The sequence below is a fragment of the Vanellus vanellus genome, assembly GCF_965231255.1.
Source record: "Vanellus vanellus genome assembly, chromosome: 3".
Classification (NCBI taxonomy): domain Eukaryota; kingdom Metazoa; phylum Chordata; class Aves; order Charadriiformes; family Charadriidae; genus Vanellus; species Vanellus vanellus.
Genome location: NC_138907.1, coordinates 87,207,700 through 87,232,692, shown reverse-complemented (window position 1 = coordinate 87,232,692; position 24,993 = coordinate 87,207,700). Strand labels below are relative to the sequence as shown.

The window sequence follows — 24,993 nt, the reverse complement described above, 5'->3', positions numbered from 1 at the left end:
TGCAGAGGAGCTTGGAATTTGTACAAATCCACAGAGAGAAAGTGAGAGAGGGGGAGAGAGAGACAGCTGCAGAATTTTAACTCAAAACATGCTGGCCTGTCAACAAAAAGTATACCCTAATACAATAACCACTCCTACCACATGAATAGCTGCTGCACTCTACTCCACCATCTTCTGTCACATGTATTTGATCAGGCTTAGTACTCGGGGCAGGAGCTGATGACGACATCTATTTCAAGTGCGTTACGTTATGGGGATTTCTAAAAGCTAGACCGCGAAGATAACAGGCTGCCAGCTTTAACCTGTTGCTCTTTGGCGTCCTCAAGGAACACAGCAAGGACTTCTGCCCGCCTGCCGCTCCCCTCGCAAAAATTAAGAAGCGAGAGCGCTTCTTCTAGCCTTTGTCTCCTTCAGATGACCGAAACTATGTCCTATTCTCATGCTCTGAGAAGTGTGAAAAGGGGACGGTTCAGCTAAATCGCATCTCCCCATCAACCTACTGAGCACAATGCTGTAATCTTTTCCTCTTCTCCTTCCACCTGTTAGCAATTATCCACCAGTGACAGCTACATAAAACAGTTTAAATTTTAACACTGACACGCAATCAAAGGCATTTCCAGGAAACGAAGTCTCCTTAAAAATAAAAGGAGATTATGCAACGGAATCTCCCTGCCTACTTTGATTTTTATTACGGCGATTGTTTATATTGTCTCTGGAGAGCAGGTCAGCTGTCCAAAAGGAAACACCAAAACGTCCCGCGTAACAGCTGACAATGCTCAAAATTCTTGCTCTTCGCTCCGCGTTACGCAACTTTTCGACTGGAGGGGAGCATCCGAAACACGTCCCGCAGCCGCCGCAGCCCCTCGCCCACCGGCCCTGCGCCCAACAGCCAGCCCAGCGCGCTCAGAGCCCTGCAACAGGCAGCCGTCACATTTTTAACCTTTTAGATACTTCTCTTTCGGTGTCATTTCCATATGACTCCACAGCCTGTCTTGACAGGTGGTTTGATTTGCAACAGTTACTACAAAACTGTAAGACTATTTAATAGTAATCAATACATTTAATGCTATCAGTCTTCAAATTTTTAAATGTAGGTACTATGACATGTAGGAACACACTATCACAATACAGCAATACAAACTTGTCAATGTCACTTTACCACTTTGTCATGACATTTTGTAGTCTAAAATTTATAAAAAGTACTATGAGAAAAAAAGCGTATAAGAAAATCAAGAAGGATTCTAGAATGGGAACATATTCTTTGCTCTGACTACAAACGAATTTGAATTGCAACTTTTCTGTGGTCTTGATCTTTTGCTTCTGAAATTCAGGGAAAGTATATACATACCTAAGCAACAATGGCTACATTATACTTAATACTTCAATATTAGAGACCGTGTGAATGACAAATCTTCATCAAAATTTCTGAACTTGTTCATTTGCAGTGAACTTTTTCACTACCTAATCATTTAACAAACCCGATTATACATTTCATAGAATTCTGTGCTGTGGATACTTCATCTGGCTGACACAGCTCATCTCAATATTCAAGATATGGGTGATCCACCCACGACCGATACAAAATTATGTGCACATTTCATTCAACAGCACTGTTGTAAAATTAGCTCAGCTGAAATAGGCTTGCAAAAATATCTGAAATTCTCATTTCAGATTAGCAACATTTGTGAATTTAAAGAACCCGGCACATGTGTTGCTGAAATATTAGAACATGGCTGCCAAAATGTTAAAATAATCAGGGTGGGGTGCAAGAAAGAAAAGAAAACGCCTTTGGGGGAGAAAGAGGGGCCAAAACTACTGTGTTGTAATAAGTGAACACCTTTAAATGAAATATCTTCAAGTTAGTAGCATGAGGGAAGAGCAAGCTCTACCAGGCAATGCCATTTTAATTAGTGTAACTACTGCAGACATCTGGCAAGTAGCTTAGACAAAGCAGAAACAGACTACAAATCAACAAATACTTATTGCTCCAGATTCAAGACAAATTTCAATAGAAAAATATAGTATACGGCATATAATCTCTTTTTGAAATGATCACTGCTATTTCTCTATGCTTTCCTCTTACAGTTTTGATCTTGTTCTTACCTCTACATCCATTTAAAACTATTTTTTTCTCATTATAAAAACTAAGAGATTTGTAAATGCACAGAAGTTAATATACAGGAACTTGATGCACTACATCAGGATTTCAGTGGTTTACAGGATTCTAGGATTTAAAAAAAATAATCAAACCTCACAAACATACTTCCTGACCTTAAAAAAAAAAAAGTTTCACATACTGTTGTTTATTTTCTAAAATGACATATTAAAGGAACAGGAAACTTTCGTCATGTGCTGCCACACATACTTCAGCAAAAACAAGTTCTACATCTTATTAAGGCTTTTGATCACCACCACCCCCGCCCCCTCAAATATCCAGACCAGCTATGAACTCTTCTCCCTGCCCTTTAGCACATACTTGCGTCTCCTTTTACACTTTCTTACTTGCATACAGCAGTCTCTCTTCCTTACACACTTACTAGACCCAGACCTCTCTCACAGTGCAGGCTGATCAGTGAGCATCACAGTGCTAGAAGACATTTTAAAGACGTTAAAACATTGGTCTGTACTCCAGAAGAATGAAGTGATGCGGGGTGACAAGGGTGGGATTTCTGGCTTATATTGGTTTTAAAAGTAGATGGAAAAATTACAGACCTAAAGCATCTATAATTCCTATCCACTTTCTAAAGACACTCAACCAAATGTGTCTATCCTGAGTAATCATGTATGCAGTGTCAATGCTACAAAAATCTTAACGCTGTAGCACAGTTTCAGATTACAAAATTACAAAGCCAAATGCACTTACGCTATATGCATGAGATGTCTAACGTTGCCAGTGAAGAAAAGGCTGTACTTGAAGGTTTATTTGCTAGATGCTGGTTTGTATTGAAAGGGTGTTCTGATTATTTTTCTTGATCACATTAAAAACTATACTTAGATTTTTTTTTTGTTTGTTTCTTTAAACATATAGCTACTTAAGCTTTTTGTACTTACTAGGGTTTTTGTTTTCATACATAAACATAAATAAAATGTCGGTGCTTATTATCTGTACTATATGTTATATATAGTATAAATGGAAAAAAAAAAAAATTGATACTTCACTTGACTATCTGGTTGCAGGATACCACCACAGAAAACTCATTTGCCAAGTTGTTACACAAAAAAGGAATCAGTTCATCCACTTTTCAGTTTCTAAGTTTTTGTAAGCTAGTAACACAAAATAGCACCTTACATGAAAAAGTTCTATTCACCCTTATTTAAACTTATGTAGAAATAAGAGCAGATATATATTAAGAGCTTCCACTTCTGCCAGCATTTTGCCTTCAACTGATAAAAATTTGTATTTTACCACCTCGGTAGCATAATCAGTTCGTGGATGAAAAGCAGCAGAGGCAAGACATTACGAAAACCCCCAATGATAGCAGCTGTAGTACTCATAATTCAAAAATAGCCCTGCCCCAAAGCAGCTGACTCATGGTAACGTGCCTGCGTGGTGCCTCCCCTCTCCGGGAAGCAGCTGCTTTACCATGTGCTCAGCAGAACTTCAGGCAGCCGCGCAGAGCAGGTCAGCACCCGCGCTGCCCCGAGGACGGAGACGGGCTGCTCGCCCCACCGACGGACGTGCCCAGGGAAGTTCGGAGGAGCTGGGTACGGGGCAGAAGTGCTAAGGAATGTAATGGCGTGGGATCGAGACGGAGGTGCCACTTTGGGGGGTCTTGGAAGTGTAACTAAGAAGAGGAAAAGAGTGGTAAGAGGCCAGAACTGAAAGCCTTCTGTTGAGAGAGTAAGGAAAGGAAAAAGGTAAGAAATAGGTCCCGTTACATTGTCTTTAAAAGAGTAACTTGAGCAAGGTACTTTTGAATAACTGCTTTAGTATACAGAGGGATATAATTTTACTGGGCAGATGGTCACATCCTTATCATGTAACGATTAATGTACCTTTTTCTGGCTTTGTGATCCTTACAGGAAAACTATTCTGACAACTAGAAAACTTTTAATATACAAAACTTTTATTTGTAGACAATTTGTATCTCTTTCCCTGCATGCCAATACTGTCTTTTAGCTTAAGTAGTTCTCTCATCCTAGTCTTTGGCTGTAGATTCGTTCTATAGAAAATAATTATTAATTTCTCAGCTTTTATTTTACAGGCTAAGAAAGCCATGATTTCAGATTCTTCTTTATACTCTCCATAGCATCCTCGTAGCTCTTCCTGCTATTATTTCAGAGTGCACGTATGTTGCTTTTATATGGCTGCCTGGAATAGTATGTTGAATTCACGATTAAACCTCGGCAAGGGCCAGTAAAATACTGTTAGTGCTTCCTTATCTTTCCTGAAAATGAACCCTAAGATTTCACATAGCTTTTCACAACTGCATTACATTTGTGGCTTATACTCCCTGGGATTAATCTGCATGTATCTACTCTGGTCCTTTGTCATCTTATTAAAAGAAATTGTTGCTAGTTTATGACCAACAGTGCATGACCCTGGATTTTACCCTATTTCTAATTTTTTTTTCCGGAGTCACAAAATTCACCCTATGGGATACTCTAATCCTCCTCTTTACGAATAGTCACTTCTGATAAAGTATTAACAGTGAATTTCATTATCCCTTATTTATGACCTAAATACCTTAAGAGTAAATTTTCAGAAAATTCTTTAATGTGCTTACTCCAATCTTATACTTTCTTTCATTTCTACAGGTTGCTATTTCTCTCATATCTATTCCAAATTCACCTTGGAGTTCCCACGCTGTCAAGTTCAATTAAAATAGTCCAGGTGAAAAATATCTAATTGACTTCCTCTGCCTAAATAAGTAAAAGTAATAGACCTGTACAATCTATTTGGTGCAAACGACATGGCATTCTATTTCACTGACTTTTAAATTATTCTCTAAAAACTTCATTCTTGGATTCTTGGAAGCCTCAGTGCTGTTACATGCAGACAGTGTGCACAGACACTCAGTTAGCTTCTAGATCTTATTTACCAGGCTCTCATCACATGCTGACGCTGCAAAACTTGACAGATCTCTTCACCTTCTCTTTCCTTGCTCTCTCAGGGTTTCATTTACATCATGGCAGGCCAGGACCATTCGAAAAATCACAGTGGAAAGCTACACTAGTAAACTTCCTTGCTGATTTGTTAGCCTCAATGCCAAATAGGTTTTCTTTTCATGGGTAGTGCTATTGTTCTTTGGAATCTACTTTTTGACAGCCTGTATTTTTATATGTAAACCTCAATAAAGTTATTTGAAAGAAACTTTTGTACACAGTTATCTTTTGCATTCAATTTTAAAGTAACCAAACAATGTCAAGATTTACAAGGAAACTTCCTCAAATGACACAAATTTAGAGTAGGGGGTCCACAGTCTTTAACGGATCTCTGGATTAGCAGTAGATACCGTTACTTACATCTCCGGCCTCTGACAACTCATTCTGAAGTAACTTGCATACCGCTAATGGTATACCTATCACAGTTTGGGGATTGATTATACTTATTTTTAGGCTTTAAGTATGAAATGAAAGAGAGAAATCCACTTTGATCGCAAAAAAAGGAATGGGAAAGGAAAATGATATGCTGCTAACTAAATATAGATTTGGGATAGATGAGAATTATCCATTGAAGTCCCAACTGAAATTACCAGCTATGGTGCCTGATTATACTGATTTTCTTCCTGTCAGAAGCCTCTCCTAATAATTTTAGTTTGCATTAATTTAAACACAACAGAAATACCTCATGCAGACACATTTTAAGTCTAGAAAAGTGTAGTCAAATATAAGAATTACATAGATTACGCGTTAATTGTTTTTAATCACAAGTATCACACGGATTTGAAGTTCTGTACATAATGTAATTTTTTTGTTGTACTGATATTTGATTAGATTAAAAATGGGTGCTCAAACACAACAAAGATCAGGGCAAGATAGTTACTTAGATAGGAATTTTTCAACTTAGGTCCGTTTTTCACCAAATGAGGTATTGTAATAAAAGACTGCATATACAGTTTTGCTCTGTAAGACAACTCTTAACGTCAAGACCATAAAGGAAAAAATCCTTTAACAATAAAAGGAAAATCGAACTAGAAGATTGAATCCTTTACTGATAAAAGTAAGCTTGTCCTAAAATATCATGCTCCTCTTCACAGAGACATTATGGGGATAATTTCTAGTTCTGTCCTAGAGCAACTGGAGCAAGAAGTATTTTTAGCAGTCTGATCATTATTCCGGCATCTTAACCAATTGACCCGTTCACCTGGTCTGCGATACCTGGTATGATGATCTCAGGGACATCCAGAATGTTGCCAAATGAAGCAGTTTTACGATGGCCTCGTTTAGGCTTGGAATAGGCTGAAAAAATACACATATACAATACACATGCAAAACACTAAAATGGCAATAGCAAAATTATTAAATTCCTAATATTGCATTTTTTATAAACTTGGTTAAACTATAGTTCATGCAAAAATGTGTCATGCAGAATAAACTGCATTGCCTTCCACTCATGCTTACACATAGTAAAGCAACTGTTAAAAAGCAAAAAATGCAGAACTAGCCGTCATTACAACACTGTGTAATTAGTTATCGTTAGCAACACAAAAGTCAAACACAGAAAGCAGCATGGCAGTAAGGAAGGGAAAACCAAATGTAATTATCCAAACAAAGAACAAACTAAACTATTTCAGATCACCTATATATTCAGAATAAATTCTTGATTGCCTGAACTTAGAATAACATTTTCTCTTTAGCATTGGGTACAAATTATTTTATAAACAAGATTAATAGTTGGGTACTTCTGTTTCTTTAAATCACATCCTTTTAAAGGAAATCTCATCTGCCTCTGAAAAAATGCTTACTCTTACTACATTTGATTATCATTCCTGCCTTCCTTTTTTTTGTTCTATTAGTGAAGATTTTTTGTCTTGCAAACTGGATATCACTACCAACTGTTTCATTTTTGAACAGTGTTCAAGAAATATTATATACTTTGGAATAAAATCTAATCCTAATTTTTTTATTTTTATTTTCCTACTTGCGTAGTTTAAGATAAATAGTTCCCATTTAAAGAAAATTCTGAATGTATCTCCCAAAGGTAAAACACTGTAACGTAGCCATCTCAAACTTAATAAGTAATGGTGATGTGCGTTATGTGATTTACTCTTACACTTAATCTAGCGATAGATGGAACAAGAAAATTAAATAATTCTTGACCTGATTTACTCTTAACAACAGCCCAATTCTCACCCAGCCACACATTTTTTTTTTCAGGTTTACAGCATATTATTTCTGTCACACAGTTAACAAGATCAAAAAAAAACCCCAACAAAGCAAAACCAATACAGTGCTGTTTCAGTTATTTTTGAAAAAGTTATGGTCAGATGGGTTTGACCTGATTTCTTGTAGGTCACTACTGCCTGAACTGATTTCTTAAAAAAAACCCCAAACCCACAAAAGAACTAGTATGTTCAATACATACTTTTGTTTCAAGAAAAAGAAACCCTATAGTCATAACAACGAGAAAAAAAATCTTGGAATATTCTGAAATAATAATTGCTATTCAGAGCAATGTACGTAAGGAAGACAAACCAGGAAAATTAAAAACTCACACAAAGGAGGGCCAGGTTATCTCCACTAATGTCAAAAACTTACATTGACTTCAGAGTGTCAGTGACCAAAGTGAGTCCTGACATATTTTAAAATAAAACCAGCATGTTGTTATTATCAGGTAAGTACACAGCTGCCTTCTGTGTTAGGAAACCTTTAGAGATATTCAGAGTGAGATGTGCTACACAATCATCCAGTCAAAGACTGACAATACAAAAGACAAATCTTGAAATAAGGCTTCAATATTTAGTAAAACAAGATCCTGTAGTAATCATAATACAAAGACAAACGAAAATAAAATACTCATGGTGCACAAGAAAGCCAGAATATGATGCATATTTGCTTGTTAATTACACCTAGTTGATTATCCTAATTTTCAGATTGATAGAAAAATACTAGAACAGCTAAATAGCCCTGGACTAATCAAAGTAATTTTGTCTGATTATTTAAATCTGTGGTTATATACCATAACAAAAAAAGCTTTACATATGAAACAACACTTGAAGTTTGCATGGATTAACAAACAATATCTTTGATGAAGAAAAGAGACAAGAAAGTGTTTGCTAAGTACAGACATTTTTATTAATTCACTCTTCTGGGAAGAATAAAGATAGCTTTCACGATAAAATTATGTATTTATACTTACACATAAATTCCAATTCACTCAAGGATTCAATGTTTAGACGCAACAATTTATAGCTACCTGAAGCAAACCTGGCAAAACACCTGCAGCATTTTTTTTTTTTCTTAAACAAAAGATACCAATGCTTTGTTAATCCAATGATTAAAATTTGTTTCTCTTTCTGAAATATGTCGAAGTGGATTTTAAAACTTATTTGAGAACATGCTGAACTTTAAACCCACATCTTAATTTCAAAATATTATAGGAATAACCTTGAAGGAAATGTTATTTTAGAAATAATTATGCTAGTGGAGATGGAATAACATTATTTCAGATGCAAAGGAGAAAGTTATGCATTTGGAATAGGACTGATACTTACAAGTCTCAATGATTTTTTAAAAAGGTAAAAATCTAATTAAACAAAAGTAATCTCTTCCACAACTGAAAAAGTACCTAATTAAAATACTCAACTGCAAATGAAGCCATTTTCTCCCCACAATTAATAAAGGACAATAAAGACTACATGAAAAGTTAAAGGATTTTCATATGGCTAATGCTATTAACCTTTTGTAAGACTATGCATGTTTTACATCTTCCTTCCTCCTTTCCTTCCTTTAAATTCCTTAGCCTATCCCCCAAACATCCTTTAATTTTACCTGTGATGGAAGCTATTCTTGCTTCAATTTCAGACATGTCAGCACTCATCCTTTTGGCTTCTCCTGAAACAAGGGCTGACTGTGGTCGTGCGCGAACATCTGACAAGCTCTCCACACTGCTCCCACGAGATGGGGGTAAACTCAAACGGCCAGGATCACCCTGTTTCAACAGTCACATTTTTAAAAAGAAAAAGAAAAACTTCTGCAGAAGCCCCTCCATGATATGCACCATATGTAGGTTAAAATATATTTCTATAATGTGCATTTAAAAAGTGACAAGATTTAAAATTTATAATTCAATAAATGGTAATAACTTAGCTATTATTGGCATACAAGAACCAGATATCTGTAACTTTCAAAAGAATCTGATTTTATGCAGATAAAAAAAAATTGAATTAGGCCAATATTGTCACAAGAGAATCTTATAAATCCTACTTGAAATAAAACATAGTATTTTCAAAATTCACATAAATGTTTAATCCTTTCATGTGACACTAATATTTTGGTTCTAAATTAAGGCAGCAATTTTCAAATATAAATTTCTTTTAACCTAATGAATCCCTTTACATAAAATAAACTAATTTTTTAATTCATTGGAGATCTTATTAGAGCCTTCCAGTTTACCTTTTTGGAATGATTCAATATTTTTCTATTCTCTTTCATGTTCTTTTCCTCTAACTAACTTGCTTCAAATTTGTACTAATTTTGAAAGAAGACACTAATGTTTTGTAGCAGTTACAACACTTTTTTTCAGCTTTGTCCATTTATGGTTCAAAATTGTAGGCATTGGCTTACCGGCTGCTTGGCTGCATTTTTCATTTGCTGCGCCAATTTTGACTCTAAACGTTTAATAGTGTCATTGGTAGAAGCTCCTTGGAAGTCACTTGGTTCCATGTTAGCATCACTCTTGTTACTTGTGTTTGTAGAAGTGATGTCCATGAACGAACCTAGAAATCAATAACAAGGAAAAACATTTGAGAATTTCCACCAAAAATACTGAAGCGCATCTCCTCCCTTGAACATTCTGAGAAGCCTAACTTTGCTTTAAAGCAACACTTAAAAAAACTTTTAATGAAAGGCAAGCTGCAAGATTGCAAAAGATCCACTAGTGTAAAAAGTAAAAGCAGTGAAAAATACAGAATACACAAGTAAGTACTATGATGATAGGCAATCTTTAGGTTGCCCTGAAATTGTTGGGGTAGATGTTACATTAACAACACAACCAGCAACCTCATTCACAAAGTCCATCATTTAAGCATAGAGGAGCACAAATACCTGAAAAATAACAGACTACATATTGACAGTTTAAAGTGATAAATCTTATCTTAAAATCACGAGCTAAGGGGTGGAGAGCAGCTAGTAAAGTCAGTACAATGCTACAGCTGAAAAGATTTTGTAATATACAGGTCACTAAGTTGCAAAGTAGCCAAGGAAACTTTATCCCAAACAACCGCAATTTGATTGGAGACAGAAAACAAACTAACCAAGCAGTGGAAAGTGAAGACACCTAAGATTAAAAACAACTGAAGTGGGAAAACTGTGTTCTAAAAAGCGAGAAGACTGAATGATCTTTATTTTCTATTATTAAAATGATTTCTCTGAGGGCAAGACTACCTGAAGCCCTAGCCCACATTTTGCTCCATTCACCTTTCTAGTGGTTTCCTTGCACTTAACTTAGATTACTGTATTTACTGCATCTTAACATAAAACAACTACACGCTTGAATTGCGGAGTCATAACTGAAAGCAGGTGCACATTTCAAGAATAGTCAAAAACTGAAAAATGCCATCTCCTAAACATTACATATAAGTGAAAGAGTGCCAATTGCTAGCAATATTATGGGGAAAAAAGGAGAAGACCTTAAACCTAGACATTTGGAGACAGCTTTATTATATACTTGTTCTCCATTAAAGGCACACTTAGGCAAAACCATTTGGCTGAGAATACTGAATGTGATGTGGTATGAGGTCTCGAGAAAAAAAGTAGATTCCTGCCAATGCTTAAGATTTTTGGAAAGGTTACCTTTCCCAATTTGAGTTCAAAAATCAATACGAGAACATGCTTTATAATCCATCTGCACCATTTCATGTTGCTGTTCTTTTCTCTTATTTATACAACTGTACCTGTACTAGTGGCAGAGTTGCTTTGGCCTTCATCTGAATACTGGCAAGGATACTGTAGAGGTTCATCAGCTCCAGGAAAGTACTGTGAAAAAAACAGCAATGATTTGATTAAAAAAGTAATCAACAATTGTTTTAAAATTATTTAAATAGTAACTCATAAAATATTTTATATTTATAAATATAAATGTATAAACCATAATGTTTATAATAATTTATTTCGAAGATAAATAAATACTATTTTTAAGAACACATTAAAATACATCTACGACTATTTTTATTAATTTCCCCAAACTTGTTATGAGTTAGTATACCTCTCCCATAAGGAGAGGAATTATTTCCCTTCTCTACTGTAATAATTTAATTATTTTTTATAAAGAGAGGAGAGAGAAAACATGCAAGCCCGCCTTCAGAGTGTGATAAAAGGCGTACCTTTTATAATCCAATTTCCCAACTTAAGAAATGGTTAAGATACTAAAATAAAATTCTATACCCGCATCAAGTGTGTCATTATTTTAACAATTTCCTCCATGGATGGTCGTTGTGAGGGATCCTTGGACCAACAACGGGTCATTAAACTCTCAATTGGTTTAGGTAAGTTTTTGATCAGTGGTGGCCGAGTACCTACAATTGAAATTAGAAAAAACCCTTAATTTGTTAAACAGACTATAAGATGACTCACAGCAACTGAAATATCTCCAGTATTTTGCTAAATAAGTACAGGAAAATGTATAGTTAATTGTAGTTTGAAAGAACTGGCCTGTACTTAATTTCCTCCCTTACCAGCAAAAAACTGTCCAAAAAAGTTCCTTTGCACTACAGACCAGTTACATTACAGATAAACAAGTAGAAAGAAAATTAAATTTTTCCTTCAGTAGTGGTTTGAATAAATTCACTCACTGACTAAACACAACATATTACAGTGGCTAATGAATATGCTTCCACTTTCGGAAGAATAATGCCCTAGATCAAACTAGGAAGCAAGTAGTAACAGCCTTTGATTCCTAATGCTGTACGATTTTGGGTGAATTTTTCATGGCCTATATGCATTTTTAGTTATGTATGTACTTCAACTGTTGTATAACTATTCAGCTGGTTTTGGTTCAAGTTTCTACTCTTTTTACTATTTCAACAATGAGTACAATTAATGGACATCCATTTGTGTTTCATACAGGAGATGTAGTGACATTTTGCATAGAAAGCAGAAAGTATTTAAAAACACATCAACCATAACAAGTAATACATGAACCATCTCACAGTGGTTTCAAGTGACATGAAGCGCACTAACACTTCCTTCCTAAAAAGGACAAGAAGAGGGGAAAAAAAAAGAAAAAAGAGAGAAGTTTATAAAGCAAAAGTAGGGACAGATAGGGAATTTGTCTTCCCCTAAAGGATACCCCCACACCTTACCAAGGCTTTCTGATTTATGACTATTACATTAACGCTTACTTTTACAGTTAATGCTTTTATGCAAGGCACTCATCACTCCTAATCTCAATGACTTGTGTCCTTGAAAAAATGAAATGGAGAATCTCTTTCTTCTTTCAAAGATGCCATTTGCAAACGTCCATCTTTGTGCATTATTATGACTATCATGCTCATCCTTCCTATCACTGTCTGCCCCTTTCTCTTCTTCATTGAACAGGATGCCTGTGCTCACCTTAAGCTTTTATCATTTAGTACTGAAGCAATGACACTCAGGCCGAGTACCCGCTTTCATTGCTTGTTTGTTAATTACGTCTTCCAAACAAGTTTGTGCTTTCTTTGATGCTGTCTTTCACAAATGGCAGAAACTCTTTGCAGACATTCACTGAACTACTTCACTATCATTACTTTATTCTTCTTAAAAATGTGCTTTGCGGTGGTACCTAAAAACACACTGTTAAAATTAAGTTACACCACTAGCATGAAGATACTACAGTCTATTATTCTGACCTATGTTGTACCACTGCTTTCTTTTGTCCATTTGAATCCAACCATTGTCTCCTGTTTGTATTCTAAGCTCCTGTGAATCTGTTCTGCATAATACCTAGCACAGTAGAGTTCAGCTCCTTGACTGCAGGTACCTAGATATAAAGGTAAACCAATTCAAACAGCAGAACAAAAAACCCCCAAACAGATGAAAACGAAAGTAACATTCTTAAGTCTTAATGCTTCTGCAGGAGTTTGATAGTTTCTAACATTTCTAAAGACAGGTCAAGTTACTTCAACTCACACGTTTAATGTAGATGCCCAATTAGAGAAAAGAAAAAAAGAAAAAAAAAAAAAAAAAGACATACAACTTGGCTAACAAAATTGTCATTCCTCCAGACAGAGGGGTTGGTTTTTTTTTTTGTAGCACATGATTCAGATCACTTTTAAAATGGAGTGTCAAACCAAAAAGAACATGCCTTTTTCCCCTTGTTTGTTCATGTGGTAGTTACATGTAGCAGAAAATGCAAGCACTGTACCAGCCAAGTAACACAAAACCAACACTGACACAAAGTGGCAGTGTCTAACTTTTAAGTCTTTATGACAAAAATGCATATTTAATGAAGTAGAAAATGGAAAAAAGTAGTAATTTAAAGCTGCACAGTTAAGAGTGTTTAGCAAATTTAAAGGTCAAATACACAACTTCAAATGCAATAAAGTATTTTTAACTCACCATTGTGAACTGCCCACATTATGCGGAAAGCTGGACCACCAATCTCATCAAAAGGTTTCCTACGGGTGATTACCTCCCAGAGAATAATACCCCAACTGAAAACGTCACATTTTTCACTGTAATTGCTACCTGGAAGAAAGCCATCAATATAATTTGTCTCTTTTCTATATAACACATTAAAAAGAAGTACAGTTTTAGCTGAGAAATAGCTCTATATGCTTCCTTTCACTTCACATTTGTTTTGCAGAGAAAAACCAGTTTTCCAAAGCTGGCTGATTCACGCTAACTTAAGTCTGAAACCATTTGACAGTAGGATCGTTAAGATCGCCTTTCTCTGGAAATCAATCCTTTTCACTTGGAGTCATCCTGGAATGACAAAATGCATCAGTTTTCTTATATAATATAAAACTCAATTTATTCAGTTTCAAAGATCTCTTGCATTCAGGATTTAACTGCCTATGCTTGTTTCCTCTAGATATTCTTCTGCAACTCACTTCTTCCATGTTAGTCACAATATGCCAGCCAATAACATCTCTGTCACGTCCATTGGTCTTTATTAATTGCAGGTCTTTAGCAGAACTAGTTACCATATGAACAAATCAGCAGATTCCTCAATTCCTCACCATCTTATTTCCTCCCTCTTTATTATTCTTACTCTTTGTCATGTCATTATTTAAAGTTTTTTGACCATAAGTTCAATATTTCTAAGATGCCTGTTAAAGGTGCAGAAGACACGTAGGTGATACAGAATAATGAATGTTCAGAGACTGCAAACAAAGAATGTATGCTCTGTAACCACAACTCATGCAAATACTAAAAAGAAGTGTGAATGGCTAATGACATAACAAATGTGGGAATATAAATCATAGAGATTTGCTCATCTGTCTTCAAACTAGGGTCAAAATTGGCATCGAGTGGCCAAGAGGTTTTTTTGTTAATGAATAATCAAAAAGCATAATTGAGACAAATCATTTCATAAACAGTGGAATTAAAGAAGTCTAGTTTCATGTGGATACACGTCATACAGCATCCAATGGCAAAAGGCTTTACCTATAAGCCATCTCCCTCTGCCCCCATATCTCTGACAAACTGTGCAAGGAAAGCACCATGTTCTCAGGCTGGTTCTTGCAGACCAGCCAGTTTGCAAGGCAGAGAGAGAGACTGTCTGCAGCACAAACCACGAGTCCTAAGTGAAGGCACTAATCTGGACTTTTCCCAGCTCCTGATTTTACAAAACTTGTGAAGAACATGGCATCTCCAAAACTCGAAGTGGTTGAGTCACCATCCCTGGAGGTATTTAAAAGATGTGGATGCGGTGCTTCGGGGCATGGTTTAGTGGCGGACTTGGCAATGCTAGGCTAACGGTTGGAGTTGATCTTAAACTTCTTTTCCAATCTAAATGATTCTATGATTCTTTGCACCTGTATCAAAGTAGCTGAATGTGGCTAATGAGTTTAAAAGTTACTGAAGGGGAATAGCAAAGTCAGCTTTATCAGTCAGCTTTTTTTCAAAGGTGCTGGACAAAAATGTATCTGTTAACAATGGCAGACTGCAAAGGGAAGCAAAACAGTCCCTTTTATCTATGCAGCCACAGCACTTCTCTGAAACACAGCCTATGACAGGGAAGTAGTGTTATTCTCCTGTTTGAGCAAGGAAATTCTGTTTTGTGGCTGAGAAGTCTTGGACTAATTCCAAAAACTGGGAGTCCAAAAGAAGTGAGTGTTCTGTATCATTTCATTAAAAAATGTTAGTACCAGAATAGTACTAAAATAAGATTAGCATTTAATCTATTGTTGAATTCTGATGCAGTAGCATAAGCAAACAAATTTTTAACAATTTTGACATTTGACATGATAATTTTAGTAGTTTAATAACTGTTCAAAGAGTAACTTGATATGCTGCATCATAGAAGCTACTAGATTCCTTTCCTTCCTTGGTACTTGTACAAAGATTTGTGTCATTATCAGTAAATGCTTTCAGACAAAAGTGCATAAAACCAACTGTAAACTGAAGGCTTTTGCTGCTGTCCAACAATAAATTTGCAATGCAAGGTTTCTTTGTTCTGCCTTGCTGAATTCATACACCAGAGGAATTAGGCTATACACTGTATATCCCTACTATAAATATACTTACTTCAGAATCTGGTTTCGATTAAGATTTTTCACTCAAAAATGCAGCTTTAACACAGACTGTCCAATTGATTATTTCTAAAAGAAATAATTGTCTCTTATTTCTACAATTTTAACAGTAAGCCAATGTTAAGAAAAGAAGCATTCCTAGCTAGAGTTAAAGAAAGAGAGTAGATGCCTCAGTATAAAGTGACAGAATGGAAAATTTTTAGGTACCAGAATGAAACAGATCATCCTCGGGTGAGTACTCTAAGCAATATGCAGAAGAAAAGGTACCTTCAAAACAAAAGCTCCATAGGTGGCTCCTGAAAACGTACATGGATATATATAATTTGCTACTTCTCTCTGGAATAAGGACAGTAAGAGAGGCCTCTCGGATCCAGAATCTGGGAAACCACTGCTGCACACAGGCACTTGCCAAATCTATCAAAACCAGGACGCTTGCTTCCTAAAGCAGGAAGAGGACTTCTCCAGACCACTCTGCTAATCGCAATGACAATATAAGGTACTGACTCGCTAAAAGGTTTTCAATTTGCAATCTAATATTGACTGGATTATTTCTGATAATGATGCAGCAATTATACCTATCTAATTATCAAGTGTCATCAGTCTTCCCCAGCTACACTCCAAGAAATAGCTTGTTTTCCTACTTAACTAAATTAACTGTTAATAACAAGTTCCTCAGTATGTAGGAAAGAGGAAGCACATCAAATTTCTAGATTACACAAAAAGCAGACAAAGATGGAGTTACAAGAAAGTGGGGGACTGAAAATGAAAGCAATTATGTTCAATTTAGAAACACAGAGAAATTCTAAAGATAAAAGCTGATCACAATAGGGAGTGAAAGTAATGACAGCGTATTTAAATGTCAGAAGAGTTTGAAATGACTTAAGAATCTTGGAAATGGCACAATCCTGAGGGAATAGCCCTCTGGCTATGTTTTACTTGCTTATAAAATAAGAAACAGCTGCTGTCTAAAGGTACTTCTTATGTAAACCTCAGCAATGACACAAATAAAGGTTCCACATCTTCATGTAATTAACTAATACTAACATGATAGAGACAATTCAGTGCTGCTCTTTGAAACTCTGCATAAGCAACCACACAGATTTTTAAATGAATGTTTGACTTTCACCAAGACTCTTTCAGCTGTTACCTCAAACTTTATTACACTGATTGAAATAAAAGTAAGATTATATTATGCTCTTTTTCCTATACCAAGTTCATTCACGGTTGCATCCCTAGAAGGAACATATAATATTGACACTGTAAATTATTGTTACCTTCAAAAACCTCAGGTGCCATCCAAGCAGCACTTCCCTTATTGTTGGTCATGTGTGTTTGAATATCACAAGCTGTACCAAAATCACAGATTTTTAGAACTGTCCCCCCAGCTACCAAGAGCAAACTGTAAAAACAAACAAACAAACAAACACAAACAAATTAAAATTGTAGGACGAAATCATCTGGAAATAAACCACTGATTTTTTTTTTTTTTTGTATGCCAACAACTATTATTCTAATACAGTTGAGTATCTAAGGCTCTGCTTCTCAGTGCTTCAGCTTTATAATTTGAGAAATAAGTAAGGTCACTTGTGCCTATTCTGAACATATGAAATATTTAAAAATGCATTTATATTGTAATTTATCAGTATTTCTACATGCTAGATTTTACATAAATATATTTAACCAAAGTAAACCACAAATCATACATTGATAAAATTAGTCTTTCAGATGCCAGAGGCCGAAAAACAAGCGCTGTAACAATTTTACCCAAAGAAGAACGATCAAGACCCCCATTAACGTCAGTCAACATAGCTATTTAAATGAAAGCACTCAAAGTTACACACTAACAGCTCTCTAAATCAAAACTAGGGATACAAGAAAGAATTCAAGATTTAAAGCTTGGATTCACATTATAATTTTATCTGGTAGTAAAAAATATGGCTACCACTAAAAGCAGGTGTTCTTGCTGAACCCCAAATCTCTGTTGCCACCTAATCTGTGGAGCCAGATCTGAAGCTGCAAAATTAATCAGATCAACAAACTGACTGGGCAGAAAACTATTCATTTTTGTTTCAGTGGGAAGTGATGGGAGATTCTGGCAGGGGTAGTGGAACAGGCAGAAGGAAGGGATAGAGGAGGACGGTCATGTGGGGAACGAGCTCTAATATATCAGATTAAATATGATGTTAAAACCCAGCAAACAACCCCTCCCACCTAACACCACAACCCATTGTAAAACTGGGCCATTTCAAACGCTTCTGATTAGAAGCCCTATCCCTATCAAAATCCTCTTCCACGATGCAGGGCAGGAGCAGGATGTTTTTCCAGTTTAACAGAAAGTAACTGAGTACAGGCCATTTCCTGTACCATGCACCATCATTCTGTAACTAAAGTTTCAAATGCACAGCTTTCATTTAGAATATAGTCCATCCAATAAAGTTAGTATCAATTAAAGGTATTTCTTTCAAATGCAATGAAATGATCATAAATGATCTTAAATTCCCATTGTAAGAAAATACAAAACACAAGCCGTAAACCTACTTCGGTGGTTTCAGGTCTCTGTGGATTAGAGCCTTTGGTTTCATACTGTGGAGATACGCCACTCCTTGGGAACACTGTAAACACCAACTCATGGCATGTGCAGCAGTATAATGAGGCAGAGGTTCAGCACCATGCAGCACTGCAAGACAAAGGCACAAACTAAAAAGAACTTTATTGCATATTACAACAGATACAATGGAGTTAACAACATACCAGTCAGAAAGCTCTACAAAATCTAAGTAATTATCAATGTCTCATCACTGCAACTGAAAATGTCCTTCTGTAGACTGTTAAAATAATGGAAATGTCAAAATATTTTCCATTTTAAATACATTTTTCATAATTTGCTCACATTAAAATTCAATACGGAAGGTGTTGCTTGTTCTCAGCTATCCCTGGTAAAGTCTATGTTAAACAAATGCTCAGGGAATTTACAAGTTAAGGAAGAATCTTTTCAGGTATTCCACTGGAAAACCTTAAATGACACACATTTGTCATGCAGGCCACCTACAGCCAGTTGCCCAGGACTGTGTCCAGGTGGCTTCTGAATATCTCCAAGGATGGAGACATACATATGAAACAAATTTTTATTTTAGATCACGTTTGCCGTAACACTAGCACTTCAGCTCCAGGAAGACACTATGTTGAAAAGATACTCACCATTGTACAGAGAACCTCCTTCAGCATACTCCATAACAAGACACACCTTTGGGGGAGGAGGGGACAAAAAATAGGGATGTTTTAAATGCAGCGGCAGGAAACAGCTTTTGTAAACTGAAAGGAAAGTTCTTTGAGAGGAACTCCAAATTTATCTATGACGTAGAGTCAGTTTGAACAGTACATATTTACATATATGAAACAGAAATCAGTTTTATACTTAGCTCCCACTGTAAGTTAGGAAAGGAGAGAATGACCTGCCCCTCCCCATCTTGAAAAGCAAATCCTGTCGTCAAACTGGTCATTTGCCTTTACCTTTTTTTTTTTTTCAGTGGCTTACAAAAAAATTTAAGTACCATGCCAAAAGAATTTCATTAGTACTAGGGAAAAAGGGATGAAGCATTATTTTAACCAATTAAATGGCTCAAACTAGAATTAGCTAAGAATACATCTGTCCTGTCACAGTCCTTGGTTTTCTGCTTTAAGAATTTTTGGGACTGTTAGCAGCTGTGGGAGAAAGAAACAAAATCCTGAAAATCGCATATATGACAATAGGAAATGATTTACAAGCTATGAATCATGTGTTGCTAATGTATTTTCTTTTTCATATTGCCGATTTGAAATTAATAGGACTGTAGATATGAATGACACTGCATATGTAATACACCAGATGCTGACAAACTGAATTATAATTGGTGTTTGAAACAGCATTTGGCGTTTTCTTGCAAGAATTTATCATAGCAGGGGAAAGTAAAAACCAAAAACCTGAAAATATCAACCAACCTACATATCTGTATATTTCCTTATTATGGCTAAAACATATAAAATATATATGAAATATACATTTTGAATGTAAAATACATATTTTACGCATTGATGCTTGCATATGTTAAGCTAGTCATCTTTTGTCATACTGACAAAGCTATAACTTACTGGGTTTAGACAGGCCCCATATAACTTGACAATATTGGGATGGTTTACCCGTGACAGTTGTCGAAGCTGCAATACAAATCACAGTTCATTTCAAAACATGGGAAAAAAAGGCTAATGTTTTATTTTCACATCTATAATTCATACACCAAACCAGCAATTACAGTTCTGCATAACCCTAGATGGTGATTTTAGGAATTACAAGACTGATAACCCTGTTTGCATTTTAATTTATGTAATTAGGCTTGTGTCTAACTGGAACCATATTTAAAATAAATTCTAAAGAACTTAAATTTAAAGAAAGCATTTTTTTCATGGTGTAGTAAAATCACTCAAGTCATAAACACTGTGCAAGTATGACCTCTACAGGTTCGGTGTTCTTCCTGGAGCCTCCAATTTTGGAATCATGATTTTCTGACTTCATAAACAATCTGAATCATATTTGCTTTATTCACAATACAGAAAAATACTGTTCTTAAAAAAAAAAAAAAAAGAAAAAAAGAAAAACCATAACCAAACCCCACAAAACTATAAAATAAGCCAGCCAATTTAACATTAATGTGACATAATTCCAAGAGCTGCTGCTTGTACTACTTGACAATCAGGCTATTTTGCCCTGAATTTTTCTTTACCAGTAGGTAGTAGAAGGAAGAAGGATTTTTTTTCCCCTTTACACAAGACTTCTCAGGCAGTTTATGCTGTTCATTGTCTAGGGAGTTAGTGTGATTTTTTCTGTACGCTTCAGAAGTTTTAAAAAAACAGAATGGAGTATCACAACTGATGCTTGCACTGTGTAGGGTCTCCTTTATCCCTGTCATTACTGAAGTATTTCTGGGCTTATCTTCTCAGATCTCTTCTGAACACAAAAACGGTGAGAGACTGATCAGATCTACTCAGTATTAAATCAGTCTCAGATTAATAACATCGAAAACTTTATATGTAAGAAAGAAAATATAAAGAAAACTTATATGTAAGAAAAGAAAACTTTATACGTAAGAAAAAATAACGAAATTATTAGAACTGCTGAAAAAACTGGGAAACAGTTTCAAGTATGGACCTGCTTGTATTAAGAACCTACGCTGCAAACCCTGGAAGTGTTAATCAGCTCCAGGATTTTGGTGGCTATTTGAGCTGCACCCTGACTCCACACTGCAACAGAATCCAGGAATTCCCCGACCTGTGTGCCCTCCTCTCTCCCCTCTTTGCCTTCCAGTTTCTATGGGAAGGGAACTAAAGGAGCTGCAATATGCTCTGACAGGTGTCCTGTTCTGCAAAACAAGGGGTTCAGGCCTGTACTGGGTACCACAGGCTGCATTTACCTTGTAATACAGTTTTTAGTACACTAAATACACCCACAAATTGAAGAAAACAATCTCTACCAAATCCCACGTTTTCCAGCAAACTTACTGTACCTCTACAATGAAGGCTTTTCTTTCAGATTCACTTTCTATTTGTTTAATGGCTACATCTTTAGCTCGCCATTTTGCCTTGCAGACCACACCAAAGGCTCCTCTTCCAACAACCTAGAAGAAGATAATATGAAACACTTGAGTTAAAATATGAATTGGCTTAATTTGCTGTGCAGGACTTCACAAACATAAAAGAAATTTAACTTCAAAAACTGAAGACATAGAATCGAGTTTTGCTGCAGCAATTTAATATTATACCATCAAAGCATAACTGGTGCTTAGCTTCCAGAGATCATTTGCAGAAGAACTGGAAAACACACGTACAAAACATTTCATTCTTAACATGCAGTAACAGTATTTCAGAAAAATATGATCTTAATTATTTCAAACAAGATTTGCGCAGAAGAAAATTAGCGGAATGATGGCAAATTTATTTTTATAGATTTTATCTATCTGCTGTATTCATTTATGCTTGCTAGTAACAGGAATTCATAGAATGGTTTGGGTTGGAAAGGACCTTAAAGATCATCTAGTTCCAACCCCTCTGCTATGGGCAGGGCACTAGACCTGGTTGCTCCCTCCAGCCTGGCCTTGAACACCTCCAGGGATGGGGCATCCACAGCTTCCCTGGGCAACCTGTTCCAGTGTCTCACCACCCTCACAGCAAAGAATTACTTCCTAATGTCTAATCGAAATCTACTCTCAGTTTAAAACTGTTACCCCTTGTCCTATCACTACACTCCCTGATAAAGAGTCCCTCCCCATCCTTCCTGTCGGCCCCCTTCAGGTACTGGAAAGCTGCTATAAGGTCTCCCCGGAGCCTTCTCTTCTCCAGGCTGAACAGCCCCAACTCTCTCAACCTGAGAGGTGTTCCAGCCCTCTCATCATCTTCATGGCCCTGCTCTAGGCTCAAATAAAACTTCTGAAATTTAAATGCATATGCAAACAATTGCACTAAACTATGCTGAAGTTTGGATGAGGTGTTCAATGTGCTCAAAGTTATCCTTAATTTTCTCACAGATGCCTCAATAGTGTGAGAAGAGTAAATTCTCCTGAGAGTCCTCCAAATAAAGCAAAGCATCTGTATAAACTATGCTTTCTCTATTTTTGTTGAAGTCCAATTTCTAGTTTATTTGGAATTAACATTGCCTAAAAATATACAAAACCAGAGAAGAGTCATAACTCTTCACTGTAACTTCACAGAAGCAGTAGTAGCAGCTCCTGCATAGTATAGAATTCAAGAATCCTTTAACATTTGCTGTGTAGAAGCTCAGCCACCACCATTATTTGGAGTAGTTCTTTGAAACTAAGCACAAAAATGAAAGCAGGACAGAGAGAAGTGTCCCTTTTCTGTGAGGTCACTTTCAGTTACTAGTGAGTTATAAACAATGGTAAATGGAAATGTTGCTTCTTTTAAGTGCCTTCTTCAGGGAGAAAATGGCAACATACAGAAATAACAACAAAACACACATATGGAATGAGAAGTTGAAACTAGAGAGTCACCAAAACAGTGAGTCTAGCTGCCACAGGAAAGCACAAACAAGTTGTTACACATATGCCCAAAAAGAAAGGTGGAGAGGAGGAGGAAATGGAAGGTGCACAAGAGCACAGAAGAAGCTAAGGGACAAGAGCTCCTCCAACTCCAAAAAACACAAGGCAGGGCGGATGAGAAGGATGGGGCTGGGGAGGGAGAAATGGACCAGGGTGTTGGTGGGCTGGTCTCGGATTCTGTTTGGCCCTAGCAGCTCTTCTTCACTGTTGGTTTTAACAACATTCTGTGCTCGCAGTCTTAGTTCTTGATTTCAAGTAGTATCATATGTATCCTGAAGAACAAAGCAGATGCTTCTAATGAAATAAACACTTTTTGGGGAGGTGAACAAGAAGAGAACGGAAAGGAAGCGGAGTAGGGAGAGAGCGGAGTGGAAGCATTTACAAATGTGATTATCACAGCAGTTTATTATGGCAGAATTTAATTTTACTATCTTCCTTAAATGAGTAATGCACACAACATGAACTTATTTTGGATGGAAACCCACACTTCTCAAAATTACAAAGCTCTTCACTGGAAGGACACAGTTATTTATGAGTTTCTCCAATAAAAAAGGGAAAATATTCTTGGGGGGAGGGGCAGGAAGGAATATTCAAAATTAAAATCTAGACATGCAACATAATTAAAGGATCCACAAAATGTTGAAACATAATATTGCATGCATATTATAAAAAACAGTACACCGATTCTTATAGGTTCGCTAGTGAATTCACTCCTTAACAGAATGGTTTCTTAAAAGAAAAGTGTGATTTGTGGGAGATCAGTGAATAACCACGCGTTCTCCATGCCGAAACAATGCAAACTGCCTGCTGCCTGAATGCTCGCCCTTTGAGGAAGTAGTATTTAATAATTTTACCTCCTTTTTGAGATGGCCCCCAATAGAGTAATAATCCAGAATGTAAATTAAGAGTGCTGACCCAGAGAAGTCAACTCGATAACCAGGAATGTACAAGCACCAGACTGTACTTGTCAAGACTCCATGTCAATGCAAACTGACTATCGTGTGTAAACACGCTTGGGTTAGGTTCTCGCTAGATACTTTTCCAATAAATAAATAGCGAAGCTAATTGATTTCCCGAGAATGGGGTAGATATGGCCTGCTAAACTTTCGCGCTGAATATGAGAAAGTTTGCAATCAAGGGCCAAATTTGAAAAGGGGAAAAATATAAATTAAAAAAAAGAAGAAAGATGAGAAAAGGGGAAGTACGCTCAATATTTTTGTAAGGTTACATATGGATATGAGGGATGGCTGCCCAGGAATGGTGACCAATGGCATTTTCCTCTTCTGGTTTCCTTAATACACACAAATTTCTCTTTTACATTGCAGCATGCACTTAGCATTCCAGGATCTCCTGGCTTCTCACCCTCCACAACAGTGGTTCATAGACTGAATCCACCACAAGGTCTCCACAGCAGATCCATAGAACATGCCCCAATCTGCCCCGTGTAAAAAGGGACCTGTTGATTGTAACCTCTTCCCCCAGCTACAGCATAGGGCCTTGACTCTTCCCTTCATACAAAACACACCAAATATTTTCTTCCACACACTGAGATTGGAAACACCAAGCCATACAAATGATAGTCAAGCAGCCTACGAAAGTAGTACATATAAACAAACTGGAAACAGTGAGTCACCAGAAGACCTAAAGTCCCAAATAGTATCGCTTGGTATTTCCTCTTCTCTCTCAGACCACGTTTTGAATAAAATTGTCTTATTTCCTGGGATTAGCAGGCCCTCTACCTTCTTCTACTGGCACAAGAGAGCTGTCCATTACAATCCCTCTACCCACCACGCACAGTGCATGACCAGACCTACAATTTATGAAAAATCTCATTAGTCTGTGCCATGAGTCTGCATCTCACAGGAGTCCCGATTTACTGAGCACGTGGAACTCAGATAGCAGCCTGCTCACACCTGAGAAGTGCTAAGGACAGACACTGAAGGAGACAGGGCTGCCACAGAACAACTCGGGCAGGACTAACTGCGCTGGCAGCAACAATTCAAGGTCTGCTGCTCCTCTGTGATGTGGAGAAACCCAAACTGGTCAGGTAACTGGGAAGAACTCTTCCTTCC

At 36.6% G+C, this 24,993-nt stretch overlaps 1 protein-coding gene across 1 annotated transcript in view; it reads right to left on the bottom strand.

Moving 5' to 3' along the window:
* The window catches only part of MAP3K7 (mitogen-activated protein kinase kinase kinase 7), a 48,773-nt gene that overhangs the window by 14,550 nt on the left and 9,230 nt on the right, over nt 1-24,993 (bottom strand). The window contains exons 2-12 of the mRNA XM_082481301.1: nt 21,374-21,484; nt 19,965-20,030; nt 19,035-19,080; nt 18,375-18,513; nt 17,111-17,235; nt 13,699-13,827; nt 11,548-11,678; nt 11,058-11,139; nt 9,730-9,881; nt 8,935-9,094; nt 6,322-6,402 (exon numbers count right to left, since the gene is read on the bottom strand). Of these exons, the coding sequence (XP_082337427.1) occupies nt 6,322-6,402; nt 8,935-9,094; nt 9,730-9,881; nt 11,058-11,139; nt 11,548-11,678; nt 13,699-13,827; nt 17,111-17,235; nt 18,375-18,513; nt 19,035-19,080; nt 19,965-20,030; nt 21,374-21,484 (1,222 nt within the window). The remainder of the gene's footprint in view (nt 1-6,321; nt 6,403-8,934; nt 9,095-9,729; nt 9,882-11,057; nt 11,140-11,547; nt 11,679-13,698; nt 13,828-17,110; nt 17,236-18,374; nt 18,514-19,034; nt 19,081-19,964; nt 20,031-21,373; nt 21,485-24,993) is intronic.